This window comes from Cynoglossus semilaevis, chromosome 16, assembly GCF_000523025.1.
Source record: "Cynoglossus semilaevis isolate Cse_v1.0 chromosome 16, Cse_v1.0, whole genome shotgun sequence".
In the NCBI taxonomy this organism is placed as follows: Eukaryota; Metazoa; Chordata; class Actinopteri; order Pleuronectiformes; family Cynoglossidae; genus Cynoglossus; species Cynoglossus semilaevis.
Window position 1 is genome coordinate 17,380,561 of NC_024322.1, and position 23,866 is coordinate 17,404,426.

Here is a 23,866-nt window from a genome sequence, read left to right on the forward strand (position 1 = left end):
TCTGCAGCACGACTTCCTCTGGCAGGTTGGATTGTCTGAAGATTCTAATTAGGTCTGGCTGTCTAATGAGCCACTGGTCTCCAGGAAACAATTAGCAGAAGCCGCACAGTAACAGGATGGAGTCTGCCATTAGGCAGCGGGGCTCCGTCTCACTCTGCTGAAAATACACAAAAGTCCGACACTATCTCAGGTGTGTGTGTGTGTGTGTGTGTGTGTAGATGTTAAGAGACCTGCACTCAAACCATCTGTAGTGTTCAACTATTTCTTCCAGAACAGCCGAGGATTTTAAAGCCTCAGAAACAACGTTCATCTGATCCAATCAAACCACAGGTTTCAGTTTCCGATGTTCCAACTTTACACCAAAATCAATGACAAAAAAAAAAATGTTATTGCATTTTCAGTAAAAGTGATGCCATTCTCATTACTGCATTATCAGAGGGAAATACTGCAAGACTACTGCAAGGACCAAAATATCAAATTCTTCCAGTTTCTCTGGTTGTGTTGTTCAAATCAGCACACGGAGCAGAAACGACTAAAACCCTCAGCTCTAATTGAGTTATCTGGATGCACCGACACACGCCCTGTTATCCCCCCCCCCACCCCCAATTTGTGGGTGGCTAAAATCTTGAAATTAAATAAGATAATGGAAAAAGACAGCGTTATTAGATTATTCCAAAAAGGTCTTAGAAGTGAAACATTCACAGCAGTTTACAGCAGACCCCCCCCATTCTCCTTTTTATCACATCTGTATACATACATCATGACATCTGTGATCCACACCTTTGGCTGAGCTGCAATAACCCACCACGGGTAAATGTGCCAGTAATGTCTTATCTCCAGAAGGTGGACACTGTCTTCTCAGGAGGTCAGATTTAGAAAAAAAAATAAAAATCCTGCCCTCACAGCATCAGTACAGTAAAGTCCAACGGCACAACGACAAAAAAATGTCTGTACTGACATGATATGATCTTCTAGTTTCACTTGACCCACAATGGGCCTGTTTAGTTGAACACAACACTGATGAGCTCGCAGGAATTGAAGAAAGACACGAATAAAGATCTTCTCCTACAGTTCAATTAAGTAAATATTCGTTTACACACCACCATCAAGTAAAATAGAATAATTTCCTACAGCAGACCCGATGATGGGTAGAAAAAAAGTGACCCAGTAGGGGGCAGTAATACAACTCACGAGATTCAGATCAGCCAGTAGAGCTCAAAGAGAAAATAGGACTGACGGTGCGAGCGATTTGTCATATAAAGAGACCCAGTAGGGGGCAGTAATACAACTCATGAGATTCAGATCATCCAGTAGAGCTCAAAGAGAAAATAGAACTGACGGTGCGAGCGATTTGTCGTATAATAAAGAATTTCATTTTTAATCATGATTTTTCAGAATAAAAATGTTAATAGTTTCACAGCCTTAATATAGTTTTTAATTAAGTTTAAACTGAAAGCAAAGTTGAATAAAAGGAGCTGAAACTGTGTGTGATATGAACCACTTTATTACATTACTAGAAAATGTCAAACTGTACAAATCAAACGCAGGTTTTTCTCCCCGCGGCAACATTCAGATTTATTGAAGAAAGGTTTTACTTTCTGACATCTGGATTTTCTTGTCACTTTTTTTCCCCCCTGGAATTGAACACAGGTGTCAGGAATCCTATCAAATCTCACAAGACAGGTGTCAACACCAGTTGAAAAAAACAAAAACTAAACAAAAAACAAACAACTTCCTGTTGACACGTTTCCCTGTCAGTCAAAGTCCTCACGAAAATAAATTGACACAGAATTCAGAATATTTTTTGCTAAATGATGCTAACGTATCTACTACATATTTACAGAAATGTTTGGACCTTTACTGGTCGTTGTCGCGGAGCCACCGAACACTACAGTTTCTCCGCAGGGATCATTAAAGTCCCTGGAACTCTTTGCCTGTCTTTGATGTCAGATGGACAAACGTATTTGACTCGGTGCTGACGGAGGCGTGATTTGTGTCTATGTATATATTTACACAACGACTGAAGGGTTTTACCACACGTCATTATCCGCAGTTATGTCACGGTGTCATAACATGGAACGAGACGTGGTCGCGGTGAGGTTTGATGGATCTTTTGGACCAAAGTTTTACAATTCTATTTTCGCCAGATTTTGAGAAGGATGGATCTTTTGGACCAAAGTTTTACAAATTTTGCCAGAAAATTTGTCGACCTTTTCAGAGAAGAACGACGAGTTGTTCATTTTGGCCCCTAATGGACCTTAAAGCCACGGTCCTTGACCTTTTTTTGTACCAAAGACCTGGTCGGTCGCAGTATCAACCGTTACTACGAGCCGGTAATACTGCACCATCGTTGACGGATCATAAAATTTAAAAAACAAAAAAACATCTTTAAGACTTTTTTCTGTTAGTATCAGAGTCTGAATGACCTTCGACCTTCACTGTGGACCGGTACCAGATGACCTACGGACCGTCACGGGTCCCCAGACCAGGAGTTGGGAACCCCTGCCTTTAGGAACCGTTTTTTTTTAACTGTACTTGCCCCTGAATGTGTGTGTGAACCATTTCTGCTTCTATTAAAAGAGATGAACCCAGCGGAGCTCCTAACACGGTCGGCTGTGGAAGATACTTATTATCTTGTCACTGCTTTCCTTCTACATATGTTCAAATCAGCTTTTTATGCATATGTGGACTCGAACGTTTCACCAAATACTCATTAAGCTGTCAGTGTTTTTCTGGAGTGAGCAACGCCTCCGGGTCAAATGTTCGGTTTCTTCTCTCGATTAATCCTTAAAAAAGAACGAGTGTTGATTTCTTCAGGGTCCGGCCGTTGCTGCATTTGCATGTTCCTCCATCCCCGCGGAGTGTGGTTCGCCTCATGACCTTGTGTTGCTTCCTGCTGGGATCGTGTCATACTACGACTAATACAGTTAGACAGCTAAAGTAAATACTGCACCGGGCCTAATTTACTGCACTGCGCTGTGTATTAGTGACCGTGTCAGGTGTTGTAATAGAACAGAAAGAGACTTTAAAATGTACCACTAAATAAAAAAAATAAAAAAATCATCAAAAGCCGTACGACCATTTTAACCCCGCTCACTCCTCAGTACCTGCAGTTACTGCTTCAGTCAAGTACGGTCTCCACAATCAGCTGCAGACTGATTGAAAAATGGTCCGGAGAGTGTACTCTGAAGTAGACGTGATCGTGTGCTACTCAACTCAACTCCGAGTAGATGTTTTTTTCTCCTGACAGATGCAGACTGCCTGTGTCTTACACTCAGTTATACAGTATGGATATATTTAAAAAATTGTTTTGTTGGCACTAACAGCACTTATTATTTTTTTATTTTTTTGCATTTTCCCTGTAAAATGAATCTCTAAAATTTCCATCAACAACTATTTATCAATTCATGTGTCATCATCCCTCGTCAGTGGATTATATAGTTTCACTGGCTTTTAGCTGTCTCACCTTTAATCCCAGCAGCTTTGGATGAGTGCTCTTCAACACAGTTGGTTTTTTTGTTTTTTTTTCTCATCTTCGCTGATGGAACACAATATGAATTTTGCCGTTGTGTCGTTGAGATAAAGAATGAAAAAGTCTCACATTTCCAATTCTATTGTTGGTATACATCTCCACCTACGCATTGAGGCGCTAAAGAATGAGACAGGCTGCCACATGTCCGCCGCAATTACGAAGAATCTTCCAGAAAAAGCTGCCAGAAAATCACCAGTGTAAGTAGAAGGCGAGGCGCTCCGAGCTTACACAAGATTACAAATGATCGTGTTCTCTTCCAAGGCAACAGTAGTTCAGTAATGAGAAACAGTTCCAAGTGATGTGACGGGGAAAATACTTTAGTTAAAAAAAAGAAAAAAAGAAAAAGAGAAACAATAATTTTAACAATGGTTTGTATTTCTGGTGAATTTATAAGGGAAATATTTAAAGTAGTGCTGTCAGTATGAACGCATTAATCACAATAATATTTTTGTGTGTGTAATTAATCTGATTAAAATTTTTGAATGAACATTATATATCAAAATAATTACACGGTCCATCCGTTTATCGTATCTCCAGTACACGTGATGGCATTTACACAAACTGCCAGAAGATTTTTTTTACTTTTTAGATTAAAATACCATACCGATACAAATACCATCATTTTAAAATGATTAATCATGATTAATCGTGATGTATCCACTGCTACTCTGTGATTAATCAGATTGAAACATTAAATAATTTGACAGGCCTAAGCCTTAAGTAGGTATTGAAACTTAAACTTTTAAACTTCAAACTTTTAACTTTTAAACTTCAAACTTTTAACTTTTAAACTCTAAAGAATTAAGATGAATTGAAGATGAATGAATAATGTCATGTTGTATTCACACACTACCTGTTTAGACACTGACACGACACGAACTCCCTCTCAGCTGTCAGTCACTGTCCGCAGGCCACGCCCCCTTACGGAAACTGTGGCGGCTGAGGGACACGTGATTAATTCAGTATGGCGGAGGTGTTGGTTCAATGATTTTTTTTTTGTTTTTTTTTTCGCCCCCACTGTACGGACGGCTCCTGAGTAGCACTGCGCTGTGGAAGCCGTGGATATCCCCGGGAACTGGATGTGACACAGCAGCGCGAACCTTCCGTCTACCGCCGAAACCCGCTCTCACAGTGGTGGGTCATTAATTTTAAACTGTTTCCCCTCCTTGTCTTTTCTCAGTTTTCATGGTTTTTTTGTTGTTTTTTTTTCACCACTCCCTGCGCTCTCCTTCCAGGGAAACTGTCCCTTCACTCTCTCTCTGCGTGTGTGAGCACGAAGTTTAAAAAGCAGCGGAAATAAACTAAGAAATTAGCATTGTTGCTAATAAACAACCTACCGAGATTTTAGCCGAAGGCGGTTTAACATCTGTATTTCTACGGTTGTAGCGGTTTAACACCGCGTCACTGACGGATGAATTCATACTTTTGGAACTTCTGCGGTACAGACTTTCACTAGGGTTGTTTTATTTATTTATTTTGTCTGACTTTTCACTTTTCTCATATGAAGTCATTTGTGCCGTTTTACTACTGTTGTTGTTCTTGTGGCGTGTAGTTTTCTTGCTACACTTTTCCTTTATGTTTCATGTAGCGTGAAACGACGTCACGTCGCTGCTTTACAGTAGACTCGACCGTCTGTCATCCTTCATAGTGTGTGTGAGTGTGTGTGTGTGTGTGTGTGAGGTTTGTGCTGAGGTCGGACCGCTGCAGCCCCAGCTTTGGTTGTAAACTCATGTCCTCATGAAGTGTAAACACAGCGGTGACCACGGCTGCTGGCCTCGGCCTCTGGAACGTTCTGGAAAACTGTTCCTCCAGCATTTATACATACAACCTCTGCAGGACTGTGGGTTTCTGTGCTGCCTTGCTCATAAACCTCTGGCCCCACAGTAGTAGCAGCAGACAGTGTGAGCCCGGTCTGTGGTTGAAGTCTGGGGGATTTTTGATGAAGATTTTCTAACAGTTCTTCTTCTTTTTTTCACATTTACACTGAATATGATATGGACTCAAACAGTTGACCTAATCCTGCGTGTTTTGGTATAAAGAAACCATAGTACGTACATGTTTCTGCAGTTGATTATTCATGCTATTCAAGATACAAATATTGTTTATTTCTGTGTGATAAAGAAACTTAAGTTAAGCAACTCTTTTTTTTATCTTCTGCGGGCCACACAAAATGGCTTGGCGGGCCGCATTTGGCCCCCGGTCCATGAGTTTGACACGTGCTCAAGTGATACTCCGGGCCTTGAGTTTGACACACGTGCTCAAGTGGTACGGGGTGAATTATTATTATTTATTTTTTTGTAACTGTTTGCAACATAGTGTGAAAAGAAGTATAAAGTTATGAGAATGGTCATAGCACCATCAGTCCTGCAGAGGCAGTATTGTCAAACTGAAACTTATTTCTGTGTTAGAAAGTGGTATTGTCAAACTGAAACTTATTTCTGTGTGTTTGAAAGTGCCAGTATAATAGAGATTATAAATAATCTTGTTAGGAATTAATAATCCGTACTTTGTGTATCTACAGAATAGAATGAGACAGACGAGTATTTTACTTTAATTTTGTAACGTCCCTTTTAAATTCAATATCGAGGACACATGCAGAACCTGAAGTGCTCCGGTCAAGACACATTAACGGTTTGCTTACGCAGTCGCTGTTTGCCCCGCCACCTGCATCAGTGTACAAAAGGCAGCGGAGGAATCATCACAGCTGCCAGTGTAACCTGTTTGTTCAACCTCATTTGACAACATACGCACTTTGGCTCCATTTTGACTCCGCCGTTGGCCGTCTGCCTAAGGCTTGACAAGGCTATTAGTGATGGAACTGTGAAAGGGTGTGGTGGTTCTGAATGAACCTTAAAAAAATTGGGCTGCTTGTGATGTTCTTTTTTTTTTGCTGTTTGCTTTGGCTAACTTTCCTGCACATCATTAGGTCACGTTTCACCAAAAGTGTCGGCGACTGTGATGCTGTGCTGTACTCAGATATTGCATCACTGGGAAAATGAAAATCCATATGACATATGCATCTGTTCAGTCTCACTGTCTGCAGTGTCATATGTCGGCGTTCTCACTCCCTACAGACGGCAGATTTAATGAGCCAAGCATATAATGATCGACAAAATGTGCTGCCGTGGTGGCGAAACGCACTTATCGTTAAATGTCTACAGCGTTTGAAATGTTACCAAGAAATGCTAAATGCATTTGTGTTTTTATTAATAAATTTACTTAATGTCATTTTAAAATTAATTCATGTGTTTATGAGATTAACAGAAGTTGGGACTTGTCCGTTCGACGGGGATCGATCCCTTACCTTTAACCAACCTGCTTCTCGTCATCTTGTTTTATTTACAATGAGAACTGCATTACTTTGAATGACGTAAACATGAAATTGTCAGCTGGTGTTGTTGAGCAACCGTGAGCAACTCACCATTCGATACCATTAAGAGTATGAAGCCAATATTATAAAACAATATTTCCAAGCCATAAATGAAATAAAAATGTCATACCTATATTATATTTTCGTATTCACTCTGAATGAATCAGTTTTGATGCGTTAACTTTATTAACGCACATGGAGCCGCAAATCCCTCTGGGCTTTAGAAGCTGACACATATGACAACGTGATTGATGTCTAAACAATATCAACATAAATCTTCCTTCACAATTAATTTATAGTCAAGAATATAAAACCATCAAATATATATAGCCATAAATATATAAAGCCAGAAAGTGTTTGTAATGAAATTTCATTGTAAACAAAAATATAAATATATGTATTTTTATAAATTTATGTCAGAATTCCTAATTGAACTTTAGCCTTTAACTACCATTACTCCAGAGATGTCATTCCCACCAAAGTTCTCGTCCCTTACCGGTCTCACAGTTAGCCTACTGTAATCTCATTAATAAGCTCATTTAGCTCGGTTCTGTCGTGCCGTGTCGGGTCACAGGCCTCACTTTGTAGCTTTCTTTAATTGTTTAGTAAAAGCCAGCGATGGGAAGGCTGGCGGATTTGTGGACAGTTTATGGACGTTGTCACACTAATGGATACTAATGGGGTTTATTAATGCCACTCATGCTTTCAGGGGCAAATAAGGTAATAGGGCAGCGTTGGGCAAAGACCCAGAGTTCACTCGGTGGGAGTTTGTAAACTGTTGGGTCGTGTCTTTCCCTCAGTCAGAGCTACTGTCCGTGTTACCGGGGGCTTTGTTCTCGTCCCTGTGACACAAAAAATGCTTGAAAAGCTGCTAATACAGTTCACCTCGGCTTTGTTTTCTTCTTAGTCTTTGGCACCAAACCAAATCAACTCAGAACAGAGGCAGGTAATAGATATAAATGTAAAAAACAAAAAAAATACTTCAGTTTCTCTTCCTCTCCTAATAAAGACAGTATCTACGTGGGGCGACTTTCAGCTAGTTGGGCGTCAGAAATGTCAGAAAAATATGCAAAATAGTGACAATGTTTACTTCAAATCACAATATAGTTGGCAGTAACTTTAAGCTAGGGTTTGGCTACGTTCAAACTGGTGTTTGGCTAACTTTGAACTGGTGTTTAGCTAAGATCAAACCGATTGTTGGCTAACTTTGAACTTGTGTTTGGCGAAGTTCAAACCGATGTTTGACTAAGTTGCAACTGGTGTTTGGCTAACTTCACACTGATGTTTTGGCTAGCTTCACACTAACTGTTTGGTGGTGTATGTATTTTCCCAGAGATAAATTATTTGTCTTTAAGGCTCCCAGGTTTCATATCAATATTTTGTTTTTTTTGTTGTTGTTGTTAACACATCACCCCTTTTTTTGCCAGTAACAAAGAAAAATACAAACCATGTCAATCAGTGGCATACAAGCGTGCCACTAATCCCACTTGCCAGCTGAATAATTCATCAACAAGTGGAGCGCAGAGAGAGAGGACGTTTTCAATGATTCATTTCACGAGCTGGGCAAGGGGTCTCTTAATTGTTGTTTACTGCTCACTGTCTGACCACATGTTATTTTTATGCGGCGGTGATTACTCCCGGCAGTGCTGAGAGTACTTGGGAAATGAAGTCCATTATGGGACCCTGAGAGCTGTTTCCCTGTCAGGTTTAATGCTACATTTCCAGATTCAAACTTTAGTGTACGGCAGCAATAAATCTGCTCCAATCCTAAGTGTCAGTCTGTGGAAATGAGACGACATAAAGGGATGCAGGCCCCGTGTTTTATGGCCGTGCGCTGAAGGGAAAATACCTGCAATGCTGCACAAAGATTCCCTTTTAATAGGACCCCAGGAGGACTGTTTAACTCTTCGAAAATTAAATCATATGGCAGGGACTTTGAGACGAGTCCTGCTGCAGATTTCGGGTTGATGGCTTCTGCTGTAGTAGTTTTGGTCTTCCCCCTCCAGCTTTATTACGCACTTTGTGTATTGCGATAAAATGTGTGAGGACTCCATAGTCTCCAAGCATTCTGCTGACACAGTGTAACCTGTGCTAAAACATTGTCCACATTCCTAGGTAATAGATTGTCTTTAATTTATTTTTCTCTTTGTGGTTTGGCATTTTAAATGACATAATAATAATAATAATTATCATTATTGTTATTATTATTATTACATTACATTTGAGCCTTTCAAAACAAAAATATGGTTCTCAAACTATGGTGCATGTGTGATTGGTGGTACATATGTTCTCCCTAGTGGGAACCTGATTTCAGTTAAGAACGAATGAGTCGCTCACAGTCAAAATACAGCTGTTGTTCATGCTTTCGTTTTGGGGACACAATTTCTGATTCGACTGATTTGTCCAAACCCCCCCAAAAAAGCAGCCAAATCAGAATTAACAACCAAAAGAAAAGCTAACACACGTACACTTATAATTAAATTTTTCTCTCCATGTTTTCTCACAGACGGACCGGTCAGAGGTTACCAGTACCAGGACCACAACGTTACCGTACCTGCCTGTGGAGGTGTGCCATGAAGCCCTAAAACTTTTTCCATCCTCGGTCTGGCGTTTTCCTCCTTCAATCCCTACCTGGGTGGTAATCACAGGATGGCCACTGCAGTCCCTCTGGTGGTGCATTAACGCCATCACCGCCCACTACCTGGACTACAACCGTCAGCCGCTGTAGCCATGAGCACTCACAGTCGCCCAGGTAAGACAACGAGTTAGTTAAACAGAAGAGTTTTGTTTGGATGTGTTTCCCTTTTATCTTAGTTTAAACTTTTCTGAATTGAGTCTGATTAAGGTTTTTTTAACAGTGATTCCCGGTCATTGGTCAAAAATCTTGAACAATTCAGATTCACGGAATTGCAAATTTCTTCTTTTTTGTTCTGCTACCTTAAAGGTCGAAGAAGTTTCTTAACTCGTAACTACTTTAAAAAAAAAAAAACAAGGTTTTTTAAATGAAATTAACACCTTGTTCAACAGACTTAACCCACTGCGTTCATCAAGAGCTCTTCAATCTTCTGACGAGTGATTGGTTGAGCAGGAGGTCAAACCCATTGGGCCCAGCTTGTTGCAGTATTTGAAGTATTTGCGCTCTGTATAGTTAACGTGAGGACCACGCTGATGTGCATGTCTTTGAGTCTGGAGTCATGAAGATACCATGACTAGTACTACTAGTTAACCAGCTAACCAGTCCCATAAGTAAGCGAAGGTATATTACATGGATTAAATCCGAGACAGTAGTGAGGTACTGTAGTTTCTCATTAAACAACTCCAAGAAATAGATTATCTTTTTCTTGCTGACAACAAGTGTGATTGTGACAAGATTTAGTGTCAAACCTTTTTTTTTTTTTTTGCACCTGAGAATAAACGGAAAAAACAGAGCTGGGCTGTGAAAACAGGCCGTCGAGCAACAGTTAATTAACAACTGTAGCTGTGATACAAAATATCTCAGTGATGTCACTCACATCAAAATAGTTTCTTCTTGTTGTTGTCATTTCCTGGCACGGCGTCCTGGCAAGGAAACATTTAATAATGTATTTCATATATTTGACATACTTTAGGTAGTAGTAGTAGTATGTATGATCTGAAATAGCTTCACGGGTAAAACTGAAACATGAACTGCCTCCAAAGACACGTTACTGGAGTTGACGGTTCGACTCTTTGACACAGCATATTGTTCTAAACCCAGAAACGTCATTATTTATGATACCGTTAAAAGTCTGTTGTTAATTAGTAGAAGTACAAATTTCTAGGAAAGTCAAGGCTGTACATTTCCTAATAAAGGAGCACTTAATTTTTAAAGGTTTAGTTTTTTTTTTGTATTTCCGACCACTAGGCGGCTCAGCACAATATATTTATATACACGGTTATTGTATATACATTTGTACGTAGCACAGATCTATATCACTGATATTATTAATCGTATCTACTTTATCTCCCTGGAGGTTCACGTTACCCCTATAACCCCCCCCACCACCACCACCACCACCCCACACCTCACCTATTGGAAAACTCCTCCCGGGAAAGCAGGGATTTAAATTCACCAACGTGTTAATGTTGAAATATACAGGTGTGAAGCCAACAGGAAAATGAACTTCTTTGTCTGTGTACTATTTCGTGATGTTCCGACTGATATTGACAGTGCAATCGTTTTTTGTGATGTGACAATTGAAACAGCACGGCGTGTTTCGCTGCCAATAAATAATATCCAAGGTGTGTTGCTAAGAAAACCCACACATTTGTGCTGCGTTTGACCTTAAACCGAAGCCCACGTCGCCGTCTCTCTGAAAGTCTTTTTAAAAAAAAAAAAGATTCACACTCGCAACAAAAGGCCGTTTCTGCTCTTCCTACCCATCAGGCTTTGGTCGTCATCGGTCGTATTAAATGCCGTGATGTTGTGGATCTGACCTGTGTGGTGCTCGGTTGATTGCTGGCAAAGACTTCTTTTCTCTTGAACTGAGAATAAAGACAAGGTTGAGGCTTTGCCAGAAGAACGTGCGTCAGATAGCTGTGAACACTGGCACAGGACAAATGTGTCTGTCATTTTTTTTTCTCTTTTTTTTTTACTGAAATACATTGTTATGCGAGTTAAATGGTGGAGTGAGTCATACTTTCCTCTTTTATGTTCCTAGATTGTCATCATTTCCAAACTGTCTGACCACATTTATCACATGATGTTTGTTGTCCTTTTGGAACTCTCATCAGTTTTTTAAAATAACTCGGAGGTATGTAAAGACAAACCCTTCTTTGTCAGTGTGCAGGACATGCTACAACACCATGAGTCGAGCATGAATGAGTTGAGCAAATGGAAAAGACAAGTCTTGCTGCTTTTGGCGGTTTTGTTTTCAGAGATCCAATTGTCTTCATCTGTGAGTGCAGCAGAACAGTGAGGAACTCAAAGAAAAGTTGTTTTTTTCAGGACTCTGATTCAGTCGCATTAAAAAAAGTCTTTAAATGTTGACTCTAATGTTGACCATGATCCGTTAGAGATAAACTGGGTCTGTTAATGGATGTCGTTATTATAAAACCTTTAAAAAAAAGTCTTTAAATGTTGACTCTAATGTTGACCATGATCCGTTAGAGATAAACTGGGTCTGTTAATGGATGTCGCTCATTTTGTCGAACTTTGCTACTTGATAAAAATGTGATTAATTGAGATTCATTAACCACAATAACAGTAACAGTAACGTACGATTTTTTCTTTGTGAGCTGCGATTCGCTCATTTTGTCGAACTTTGCTACTTGATAAAAATGTGATTAATTGAGATTCATTAACCACAATAACAGTAACAGTAACGTACGATTTTTTCTTTGTGAGCTGCGACTGGTTGGGTTTTCGTAGAAAGTTCTTGAAGTAGTTTCGCGGAGAACGGCGCTGTAATTTGATGATCGTTTTGAAGTCGTCACTAGAATCTAGTTTGTCAATCGTCTAAAGAGCCAGAGGGACACAATCGAGACCTGATCCGTCTGCGTGTGATGCGTTTAAGTGCTGATCGGGTAATGTTCTCATTTATCCTCGGTTCAGTCAAATTAGCTTCAGTGGAAAGATGGGCAGGAAAGAGAGTAAAAACGGCGTCGAACAGAAGCCTTCGTGGAGAATTAAAACTTCTCTCTTAACAGAATGAGCAGCAAAAGTTGTTTGGAAAATTCACGTGAAGTTTTTTTAAAAAATATAAATAAGAAATTAAAGGAGTCTTTCGCTGTTAATGGAAACAAATTTTTTTAAGTCCATATTAACATATCGTCCGACAGTCTGACGGTGGTGAACTTGGGTCCAGAAGGTTGTTATGAGTTCAAATCCACCAGCTGTCAAGTTAATAGTACGTTCTGTCGGTTCCATAGTGTAGCGGATAGCACGCCTGCCTCAGAAGCAGAGAGTCCTGCGTTTGATTCCCAGAGGAACCACATGCTAGCGTCAGCCTGTTAACAGCGTATCTGCTGTTAACGCAACAATTTCCCAAATATGGGATCAATATAGTACAAATTTATTTTTGTTTATTTTACTGTTGCCAAGGTTACATGAAGTAACTTTCCTCTAGAACAGCTGGTGGGCGGGGCACGTTGAGACTCATTACCATTTAAGGGCAAAGACAAGGAACCATCTCATTTTGAACACAGTAGTAAACAGTAGTATAATATGTATTTAATCTTTAGATCCTTAATCTGCAGCCCGTCGCCCCCCTGTGGCCGGTGTTAATCCCTGGAGTGTTTCATAGATGTAGTAAAAACAATCATCACACTTTCAAAAATGTGATGGTTTCTGGATTGTGACGACAGTTTTCTCAGTATCACAGTGAGTGGTCGTGTTACTACACAGTCGGAGCTTCCCAGATGTAGAAATGAAGAACATCCAAGACCTTAAAGATTAACCTTCATCTGCTGCCGTGCTCGGACGACGACAGATGATCACGTCGTCATTCTGTGACATCGCCCTTTTCCTGGGTAGGATTAGAAAAGAACCTCGGCTGGGAGGAGGTGGAACCCACTGTATGGGGTCAACAGAGGACAGGGGAGGAAGGGGAGAGGTGGAGGAGGAGGGAGAGAGGGAGAGAAGGAGGGAGGGGGCAGGTGGGTCTTTGAGGATGTAATCCAGCAGTTACACAATCCCCTTTAAGAAAGACTTAGTGCCCCCTGGGTCTCCCAGGGTAGAATGAACTTTTCCAGGCATTAATCCCATAATAAGCCACAGAACACAGGCCTTCCAACTGTGTTGGACTAATAATGCCTGAAATACCCCAGGGAGTGGCATCCTGAGGAGGTGTTGACCTACAGCACCTTTGATTAAAAAAAAGATTCCAAGGAGCAACAGGTAACTAGAGAGCACAGCGACCTCACAGTTTTATAACTGGAATATATTTATATATATATGTGTGAAAATAACAATAAAAGATTACAATAATTTTAAGAACAGTATATAGTTTGTATCTGTTTATTACTGTAATACCCTATGATATGTTAAGGCTAAAATCTGTTATAAAAAATATAAAAATGTTTCATTAATAAATGTTTTCCTTTGGGATATTTGTTCTTTTTTAGATGTAATATTAATCTTAGAATATTTTAATTTGCAGCACAAATACTAAAATCATTATTAACTCTATTTTTTTTTCCTGTTTTTTTTTTTTTTAGATTTTTTTTTTTTTAACTTCAGTCTATTTTTTTGTAACAGTAACCAGGACCGCTGGGACATGATTATTGTTTTGGCTAAACATTGTTGCTATTTTGCCAGTGATTTGCAAAATGTCAGGTTTATGTTTTGGGTATGTGTAGCTTCTAGGAATGAACTGCACGGGTGCCTTTAACAGGGTCACTTCCCTTTAATGTTTCATAACCTGTTAGGAGGAAGGAAATATATCTGAGGGAAACCTGGAGGAAAAGTTAGTTTAAACTTTTGGTGTAAATAAAATGTACATCTGAAAATGCAGAGAATGAACCCAATCGCAGAAATCTGTCGTCTCTTTATCGTACCTCGTCTGTCTGTGACAAAATTAGTTTGATGCCTCCGTGCCCTGGTCATTGGGTCAGTTCTATGTTTGAGTTCTGACTGATTGGGACAAGATGTCGCCGAATCGTTCTCTGTGGTTGATGATGAAGACGATGAGAAGGGATGAAGATGGTTGGTGAAAACACAGGCCTCTCATGATACAGTGGTGCGTTTACAGTAAATAACCGTTACATCGTGAAGCTAGCTTTGGTATCAGTTTAGCAGCAGTTGATGTAAATCATCATATGTCGATCTCGGCTGATAAATAATCATGTTGATTGGGTTGAATTTCAAGACCTCAAAGGATAGGCCAAGATCCCAGGCTGGGAGATCACAGGATAGGCTAAATAAGGTAAATAAAGATAGGATAATAAAGATGGTATACGTTAAAATACGATAATAAAATAATAGATAAGGATATAGGATACAGTACTGTAAGATAAGATGGCATACCTTCTAAGGTTGAGGAAGATGATGTACGACAGGATAAGGTAGAACATGACATAATTGTCTATAGATAGTAAGGGAGTTAAGGTATCTTATCCAGTCCTATCCTAACCCCCTGACCCTGCAATGGAATAAGCAGTAGATGATGGATGGATGGATGGATGGATGGACGGATGGACGGACTTTACTTTTCTGTATCACTTTTCTAATCAGCATGCTTACTGTACCTGATGAACCTGCAGCAGAGTTCACTGGGTCCATTAGCGCCGGCCATCAGTCAAATTGCATGAAACAAAAACCCAGACATTTGTTGTCCTCCCACATTTGTCATTTACCAGACTAGCCTCATTCATTAGCATAACACAGCAAGCTCATTTTCTCAGCTTTCAGAGCCAGTAGCCAATTTGATGAATGGAACGTCGAAGACACGCAGTAGCCCGGATTCAAGAGCTGCGGTGATGAAGTTGTTTAGTCCTCGTGAACTCTTCAGAGTTCAGTTCAAAAGGAGGGACACGTTAGAAAAGTTTCATCAAGTCTCGAAAGTTTCAGAGCTTAATGATGAAGTGAAATTATGTACGAACCCACATGTGGGATCACACCAGGTCACACACACACACACACACACTGTCATATAATAATGAAATACATAGTGTTAATTATCAGATAATGAGCCCTTAACAAACAAAGTGTTTGCTTTCGTGGAACATCATGACAAGTACTAATCCAAGTGTTAATATTTAACTAGCTGTCTCTCGCAAATTCGGACAGTTCACCGGGACATTACGGTGCCACATGTTGAGCCAAACAGCCATCAGTACAGCAGCAACAAGTGTTTGGATTTAAACCATTTCTCAGTGCTGGTAGATCTTCCTGGATGATGACGATCCGATCTGACGTTGGACCAAATGTGAATTTAAAGTCGTTATTACAGAAATCACGTTTTTCCTTTTGTTGTGGCTCTGACTCATTAGAGGTTCTCGAATGTTGCCTCATTAAGAACCTTTAGTCATCGGCACCGCAGTAAACAAGAAGTAATTCTCAGCTCAGCTTCTCACTACTGTAGGAAATTTGAAAATTGTACAAATTACTTTTTTATGATCGTTGCATTAGTTAATTTGGTCTTAAAATAATGATGGCGATATTATCTTTTAGTTAATTTGGTCTTAAAATAATGATGGTGATATTATCTTTTATATAATATAATATAATTTGTGGGATAATATAAAGTCACGAAAAATTTGTTGTCGTCACAGGCTTAGACAGTAGGCTGGAGGTGTCGAACATATGGCCCGCGGCCAAAAAACGGCCCGCTAGAGTGTTCAATCCGGCCGTCTTGATAAATTTTAATAATTAAAAAAAAAAGTACAAACACTGGATCGTGATTATGATTGTACCGGTCCGGCCCACTTGACATCTAATTAGCGTTGTATCCGGGCCGTGAACCAAAATGAGGCTGACTCCCCCGCAGCAGTCGGTGTTTTTGATGATCGACAATACGGCGCAGTAACAGACTCTTTGATTTCCGTCGCTCTCGTGTAACACTTTGAGGACGGGGCATTAAAACGCTGATCAGCAGCAGCAGCAGCAGCAGCAGGCTGTAATTGTCTGAAGTGCTACTGTTAATACATCCGTCAGCCTGTACTTGTTCCTCCTCTGTCTTCACCCTACCTTTTTGTACTGGCTGCTTCATTAGCGTGACTCACGTCCTGACGTCTCCGGTGCCCGTGTGTCATCTCACTGTCATCACAGCCACTTCAGAGCCAGTCTCTAAGCTCAAGCTGCTCTGCCCTGTGCTGTTCTCACCGCTGTCTCTCTGGGCCCGGGCTTGAACACCTTATAAACACTGAACACAACCAATTAAATATAGTTTTCTGCATTTTTCCCTCATGAATGTTCCCCTAATGTGGGCTTTGTGAGTGGTGTAATTATACCACCCAGGCAGGCAGGCAGTTGGCAGGACTATATATTTTTTTAAGACTTAATATTTGTTTCTGGCTTTTTACAGTACAGAAATTGCCAGAAAACATGCATTAAAACCTACTTTGTCACTATTTGAAGCTAAGTCCAGTCTCTGTGAACGATCGTCTTAATTTTATTCACACGTGTACGCACGTGTCAAACTCAGGGCCCGCGGACCAGATGTGGCCCGCCAAGTCATTATGTATGGCCCGCTGCAGCTTAAAAAGCATTAAATAAAATAAAAATAAAAAGTTTTTTTATTACACAGCAATGAGCAACATTGGTAACTTATATAGATAACAATCAATTGTAGAAACATTTATTGACAAGTTATGGAACAGTTACATTTATAACTGTTATTGCTAACTGAAATTCTATCTCCTATTATCTCAACGTTTCAAGTATGCGCCACTGGCCTGACTTTTCTATTGGTCAATTGCACTGATGTCAGTGATTTGTTCTTTTTTTTTTTTGCTTCCTCATGATGCACGCTGCTGAAGCGCTGTGTCACCACGCCTCATTTTTATTCATAACAACTTAATCAGAGATCATCAGATTGCTTTGTTTAAACGTAGTAACAAAAGTTGCCTTTGTGTTTGTAAAACTGTGCCATTGCCCTGACATTCCGTGGATGAAGATCCTGTAAGTCGACACAGGTCATTCTTGACTCGCTGTTCATTTTCTTTGATTATAAATGCTGTATGACTTCTTGAAAAATTTGATTATAAATGCTGTATGACTTCTTGATTTTTAAAAAAAAAAAATTTTAACCAACCCTCTTACTGAAACCATGTCTACAGTATTTCCATCCACAGTGATGTCTTGTTGTCTTGCTGATATGTTGTCATTTGCACATACTGCAGGAAAAAGTTTTTCAGCATGTTTAAAATACTTAATTTTTTGCATTAAAAAAAAACGTGACATGGATTATTTCAAAAAACATTTTATTTCTGAAGCAGGTTCTTTCTTTAACCACAGAGATAAAAAAAAAAAACCTCACACCCGCAACAACCCCCTCCTCCCGGCCCCACACCACTGCATTTGCTTCCGCCAAATGGTTTATGTCTAATTGTTGGTTATAAGCGTCGTACTTCCTCTGAAAGGCTCTGTAATAAAAACCCAGATCTTATAATTAAGTCATCTGTACATGAAAGTAATGGTTGTGCTTTGCCTTGTCAAAGGCTTCTGTCGAATACAAGATCGTGGAGGTTTGAGCCGGTGTAGAGGTTACGACCTCTGTGAGCAGTAGGCTAAGGTACGCTAGCTATGGTTACATATTTGGTGGTCTGACAACAACTATTCAACATCTAAAGACCTTGACCGTGGGCTGGCTACACCGTTAGCTCTGGTGTCTGTACCAGGACTGTTGTAGCTAACGTTATCGCTGGTGTCTGTACAAGGACTGTTCTAGCTAACATTATTGCTGGTGTCTGTACCAGGACTGTTGTAGCTAACATTAACTCTGGTGTCTGTACCAGGACTGTTGAAGCTAACGTTATCGCTGGTGTCTGTACAAGGACTGTTCTAGCTAACATTAGCGCAGGTGTCTGTACCAGGACGGTTGTAGCTAACATTATCGGTGGTGTCTGTACCATGACTGTAATTCATCGATCAAAATTCCAGGCCTAATTCTTGTGACTTAAACATTCCTGTAAAACTTGGCTGTCCTCTGGCGCCCCCTCCCCCTTTCTCTACTGATCTGAGGGGAGTTTTGAAGGTGGATTAGCGTTGCCGAAGGAGTTTGTTGACATCAGATGGCATGGGAATCGTGAATCCACACACAGGGCTCAGCGAAGGAGCGCAGGCCAACCTGCACTGGGCATGAAGAGAGGGAAGGAGACCAAACAAACTGAGGCCAGTAGAAGAATCCCTGTGGTTGGCAAGTTTCCAGGCAACATTTGGAAGAGAGAGACAGAGACTGAGAGAGAGAGAGAGAAAGAGAAAATACAAACTAATACAAAACCAGGATTTATTTGTTGTTGTTTTTCTTCTTTCTGTCACAGTATGTGTGTAATTTACTTAACTTCTCTTCTAATTCTCCCTTATTTAACCAACATTGTTTTCATTTGAAACTGAAGTCGTGCTGCACAGTTTAAGTGACGCTTTTACTGGAGAGCTGGAGACGGTGTTTTCAGTCGAAACACACGATTGGGGAGGTGGGGTTGCGGGGGGGTGACCTTCTGTAAACTGTACAGAAAGTTCATTTTGATGATATATTTACTGAATGTACTGTAGGTGGCAGCGTTTGTTCCTGCTAGCTCTGACCCAACCCAGAGAAGCAGCGGCGACGGCGCTGGTAAAGAACGGTACCAGGACAGGACGTGTGTGTACATGTACGTGTGTATACTGGAGTACATGGATATATAGGAGACATGAGATAAAATAAATTCAGTGTAAATCACAGCTTTCCACAGTATGATGGATAATAATCATAATGACAACACAATCCACTCAGCGTCAGATTGACGGCTAATCCCTCGGTAAACTCAGTGCAGAAACCTGACCGAGTCGGTCGTATCGCAGCTAATCCCCCGGTCTGTTTCATGTGACGTGCTGGTGAGAGCGGGGTCGCAGTCGGGCAGACACACACACACACACACACACACACACACACATGCACATGTCTCAGTGTAACTGAATGTTTTTCAGCTATTGTCTCAGTTTCAGCAGATCCACAGATCAGAGTAGGGAGCAGATGGCCGCCGCACAGAACCAGAGACCGACTGATCGCAGACGAAGGACCGTCTTAGGCTAAAACATTTTCAGGAATGATTGGCATGAGCTAAAAGTTACATTTCACTCTTCTCATGAAATACCCGTTACAGTACGTGCGATATTTGTTGATCAGAGGAGTTGGGCTGAAGTGGAGACTTTACAGGACCGTGTTTTAAATATTTGAACTGCTTTCACTCTCTCGACTCCACTGATTAGTGAAATGTCAACACACACAGAGTACAGTGCAGAAGCACAGAGTTCAAACACTGGCTCTGAGGTAACCGTGCTCATCCTTGCTTGCTTTTTAAACAAGCAAAGAAACCCCACCCTTCCCTCCAGACCCCTCCCAGCGCCCATGTCCAGGAGCTTTGCCAAAAGCAGCCCAGCACTAAACATTCACAGCACTGGGAAGAGAAAGTAAACTCTGGGAAGGTACGGGATTGACGTCAGAGGGAGCCACATGTAAGAAATTCCTTCCTAATTACTGGGAATGTGCTGGCTTATTGTATGAAGCTCTTCTGGTTCACGTTGCTCTTTTTTAAAAGGTGCCTCTTAGTTTTATAGCCTCTGCCTCTACCTTTTTACTGAAGCCTCTCTCTTCTTACCTGCAGCCAGTCCTCATTATTTCAACCCTCTTCATTACCTGCGTTTTTTTCCCCCCTAGTCTTTCTTTCCAGATCGGGAATTATTTTTCACTTTCCTTTCAGCCCACCTGACTGCACTTCTGTTTTAACTCCTCAAAAAAAAAACCTGCTGTTGTTCTTCAGACGTACCAAACTGTTTGTGTTGTTGCCAACAGATCGACGGATTGTTTCTGTCGACCCTGTGGTCTCGGTGCTGCCCCTAGTGTTTGTTTTTGACCAGTAACAAAAAGATGGACATAAAATAAGACGTGATGAAAACTAACATTTATAGGTGTTTTGCAGCCGTTTCAGTGACGTCAAGAATTTTGTAATTTAATGGAGAACAGTAACTGTAGGCGTGCGGTTAAGGTCATTTTTGTATTGTGTAAATACAATACAATAAAATAAAGAGATTTAACACCATTTTTTTTTTATAAAAAATAATACGTCAGTCGAGCTGGTGCCCTGCACCCTGGCCGAACAGGTCCAGCAGCCCGGTGGAGCACGGCCCTGCCCTCAGCCTGCGATCCAGATGTTTGCTTTTTAAAAAAAAAACCAAAAAAACCCTGCCTAAAACTTTTGCACTGCCTTGGTTGCATAGGTGTAAACTTTGATTAATTGCAGTATAAAGTGGTGGCAGTTGATTGGTATCGTCTTCAGATGTGTATGAGTAAAATCCAACGTTGTCAGGTTTAACTCTTTTTTTTTTTTTTCTAACGTTTTCCCGCCACATGACGTCCACATGTGTAATACTATACTTACACACAGAAGACCATTATCTCTAACCACTGACCCGTCTACTCCTGGACAGATGTCCGTGTTCCTACACACACACACACACACTGGTTTTTGTGTTCTTGTGGACACGATGCGTAGTTACTCATTCCGAACTTCGAACTATTTTAAAATCCTAGTTTAATGTTAATGTTAACCTTCGTCCTCACTCCAGACTAACTACTCTGGTCAACAAGTCTCTGCTGAAAGACAGAAAAACACAAGAACTTCTTAAAATACTCTAGTTATTGTTGGACACTATAAGATGTAGTACAATGTATTTATAGAAAAAAAAAACACAAAAGATGTAGTACAGTGTATTTATAGAAAAAAAACACAGAACAGATTAAAATACTTAATGTCCAGCAATAAAAAAAGAAATCCTGAAAGTAGTACTAGCCCTGTAGTACAGGAGTAGTACTGAGTACTTAGTAATCATGAAGGATTTTTTTCTGATATTTTGTATTTGTTTTTCTTTCGAAGAAAGTCTGATGAGACATGGAACAAATTTGTTTTTGTTTTTTTGGCCAGTATTTATAATATGTACTTAGTAATCATGAAGGATTTTTTTTTTGGCCAGTATTTATAATACGATAGTAATACTTTGTTGTACACAGTTACGCAGCATTTGTGCATTTGGAAAAATACTTCATTGTGAATACTTTCACCTTTGGATACTCTCTGTCGTACACGATGATTTTACCGATGAGTTTTTTCCTCTTTTTAAGAATCAGATTTTTTTTTTAAACATCCCACGTTTGTGTGAGTCCCCTGACGGAGATTTATGAAATGTCTTTATACCAGATTATCTCCTGGTCAACCGTGGCGGTGCCAGGTTGGCGTGGCTGGCACGCTCACGCTCTGGCTCAGAGTCTCAGCGTTCGGGCAGGCGGCCAGTTTTGGTGCAGCCTCTCGGCAGACAGAATGGCACAGTTGGCAGAGATCACTGAGGATCAGGACACGCCAGACTGAGTGGTAGTGGCCCAGACAGGTTGGTGTAGTTGGCGAGGCTGGTGACTGCCGGTCAAGTCAAGGTGAAGGTGAAGGTGAAGGTGGCTCCAGCCGACGCTGATCACATGACTGTTGAAAAAATGTTAAAAAAACCAAACCCTTAGATTTGTGCGTCTGCATTTTTGTGAATGTCGACACACGCTGCTGTTGCATTAATGAAGGCTGCGCCTCGTCACTGTGCACCAGGTGTGTATTCACTCAACCAGACACTCCTGTTTCCTGCACGATCTGTGCCATCTTGTCTTCTTGCCAGGCATAAGTTACTCACCCCTCCCTCCCCCTTTCCTTTCCTTCCTTTTCCATGTGGAGATCACGTATGTTATTCGCTCGAAGGTTTGTCAACACTTACTGTTTTGTTTTTTTTTCTTACTAGAGGAATTAGTAAAATAAACAGGAGAAAAGTAACGACATGTATATGTAGAATACCTGTCCTGTATTTGGGGGATATATTTGTGTCTGTTGCTGTGGGTCAGTGAGTATTCAAATATCCATCAACTGTGTACTCCAGTCCGAGACTCTTCCAGTACTCCAGTACCGTCTCACTCTTTTTGTTTGGATCAGCTGCTATGGCGACTACATTAATGGTACACTTCCTGTTGGTGAAATTACACGTTACCACCAGATTACATGTTATTACATATCCCTCGTCCCAACTGTCGACTCAGGAAGCAGAAAATGTGGCAGATCTTCGATGCCCGTAAAAACAAAAAAGGTGTTTCGTTTGTCCACCGCAGGCTACTGCGAAAACAAAGCAGTCTGTGAAAGGTAGGACGCCCCCCCTCACCCTTCCCCCCCCCTCCCCCCCCCGATTTCATCAACTCAAGAGTGTGGACACAGGACACTGCCTCACAGTGGTCCAGGTTGAGAAATGCAGAGACTCCTCACATTTTGTCAAAATAACTTGATAAAAAAACTCGGCTGTGGTCGCTCCATGACTGACAGTTTGACAGCTGAGACGACTGATGTTCCAAAAGTCACTGATGTCACAGCTCACTGTTACTGTGGCCTTGATGTTGAACACGTTAAAGGTTGGTCACTTCCTGGTCAAATGAGGCCAAAGTGTCTGTTTGTTTCGTTTTATTTTTGTAGTTCAGGTGACATTTTTGTAGTCATTTCCTGTGAATTTTTTTTTGCCCAGTTACTGATTGTCCTGCTCTACGACAGTCCTGCTGTACTGCAGTAGTTCAAAGTTTCTGTCGTCACACACTGAAGTACTTCCTGTTACTGTGCGTTGAAACTTTTTGATTTGCTGCTGAAGTTGGTTTTAATGACCGTCGGAGAGAAAAACCTGAACCTTCAGGGACCTGAGGGTCGTTAGAGGAACTGAGGTCAGAGGTCGAACACCTTCAGGTCTTCAGTGTGTGTGTGTGTTGGGAGGACTGGCCTGTCTTTCACCCATCAAGCTCTGGTGTCATCTTTCTACCATCTGCCACCATACTGACACACACACACACACACACACACGCACACGCACAGATCCAAATAATGCATCCAGCTTAGTCAATGCAAATCTTTTCCTCTCCTCCCCTCTCCTTTCCTTTCCTTTCCTTTCCTCTCTTCTCCTTTCCTTTCCTTTCCTTTCCTTTCCTTTCCTCTCCTTTCCTTTCCTCTCCTTTCCTCTCTTCTCCTTTCCTTTCCTTTCCTTTCCTTTCCTTTCATTTCCTTTCCTTTCCTTTCCTCTCTTCTCCTTTCCTTTCCTTTCCTTTCCTTTCCTTTCCTTTCGTTTCCTTTCCTTTCCTCTCCTTTCCTTTCCTCTCCTTTCGTTTCCTCTCCTTTCCGTTCCGTTCCCTTTCCTCTCCTTTCCTTTCCTTTCCTTTCCTCTCCTTTCCTTTCCTCTCCTTTCGTTTCCTCTCCTTTCCGTTCCGTTCCCTTTCCTCTCCTTTCCTTTCCTCTCCTTTCCTCTC

General features: G+C 40.9%; 1 protein-coding gene across 1 annotated transcript in view; it reads left to right on the forward strand.

Moving 5' to 3' along the window:
* Positions 1–9,063: 9,063 nt before the first annotated feature.
* Positions 9,064–23,866, forward strand: part of LOC103392446 (histone deacetylase 4-like) — a 69,949-nt gene continuing 55,146 nt past the window's right edge. Inside the window, exon 1 of the mRNA XM_025063740.1 lies at positions 9,064–9,654. Coding sequence (XP_024919508.1) covers positions 9,633–9,654 — 22 coding nt within the window. The 5' untranslated portion in view covers positions 9,064–9,632. The remainder of the gene's footprint in view (positions 9,655–23,866) is intronic.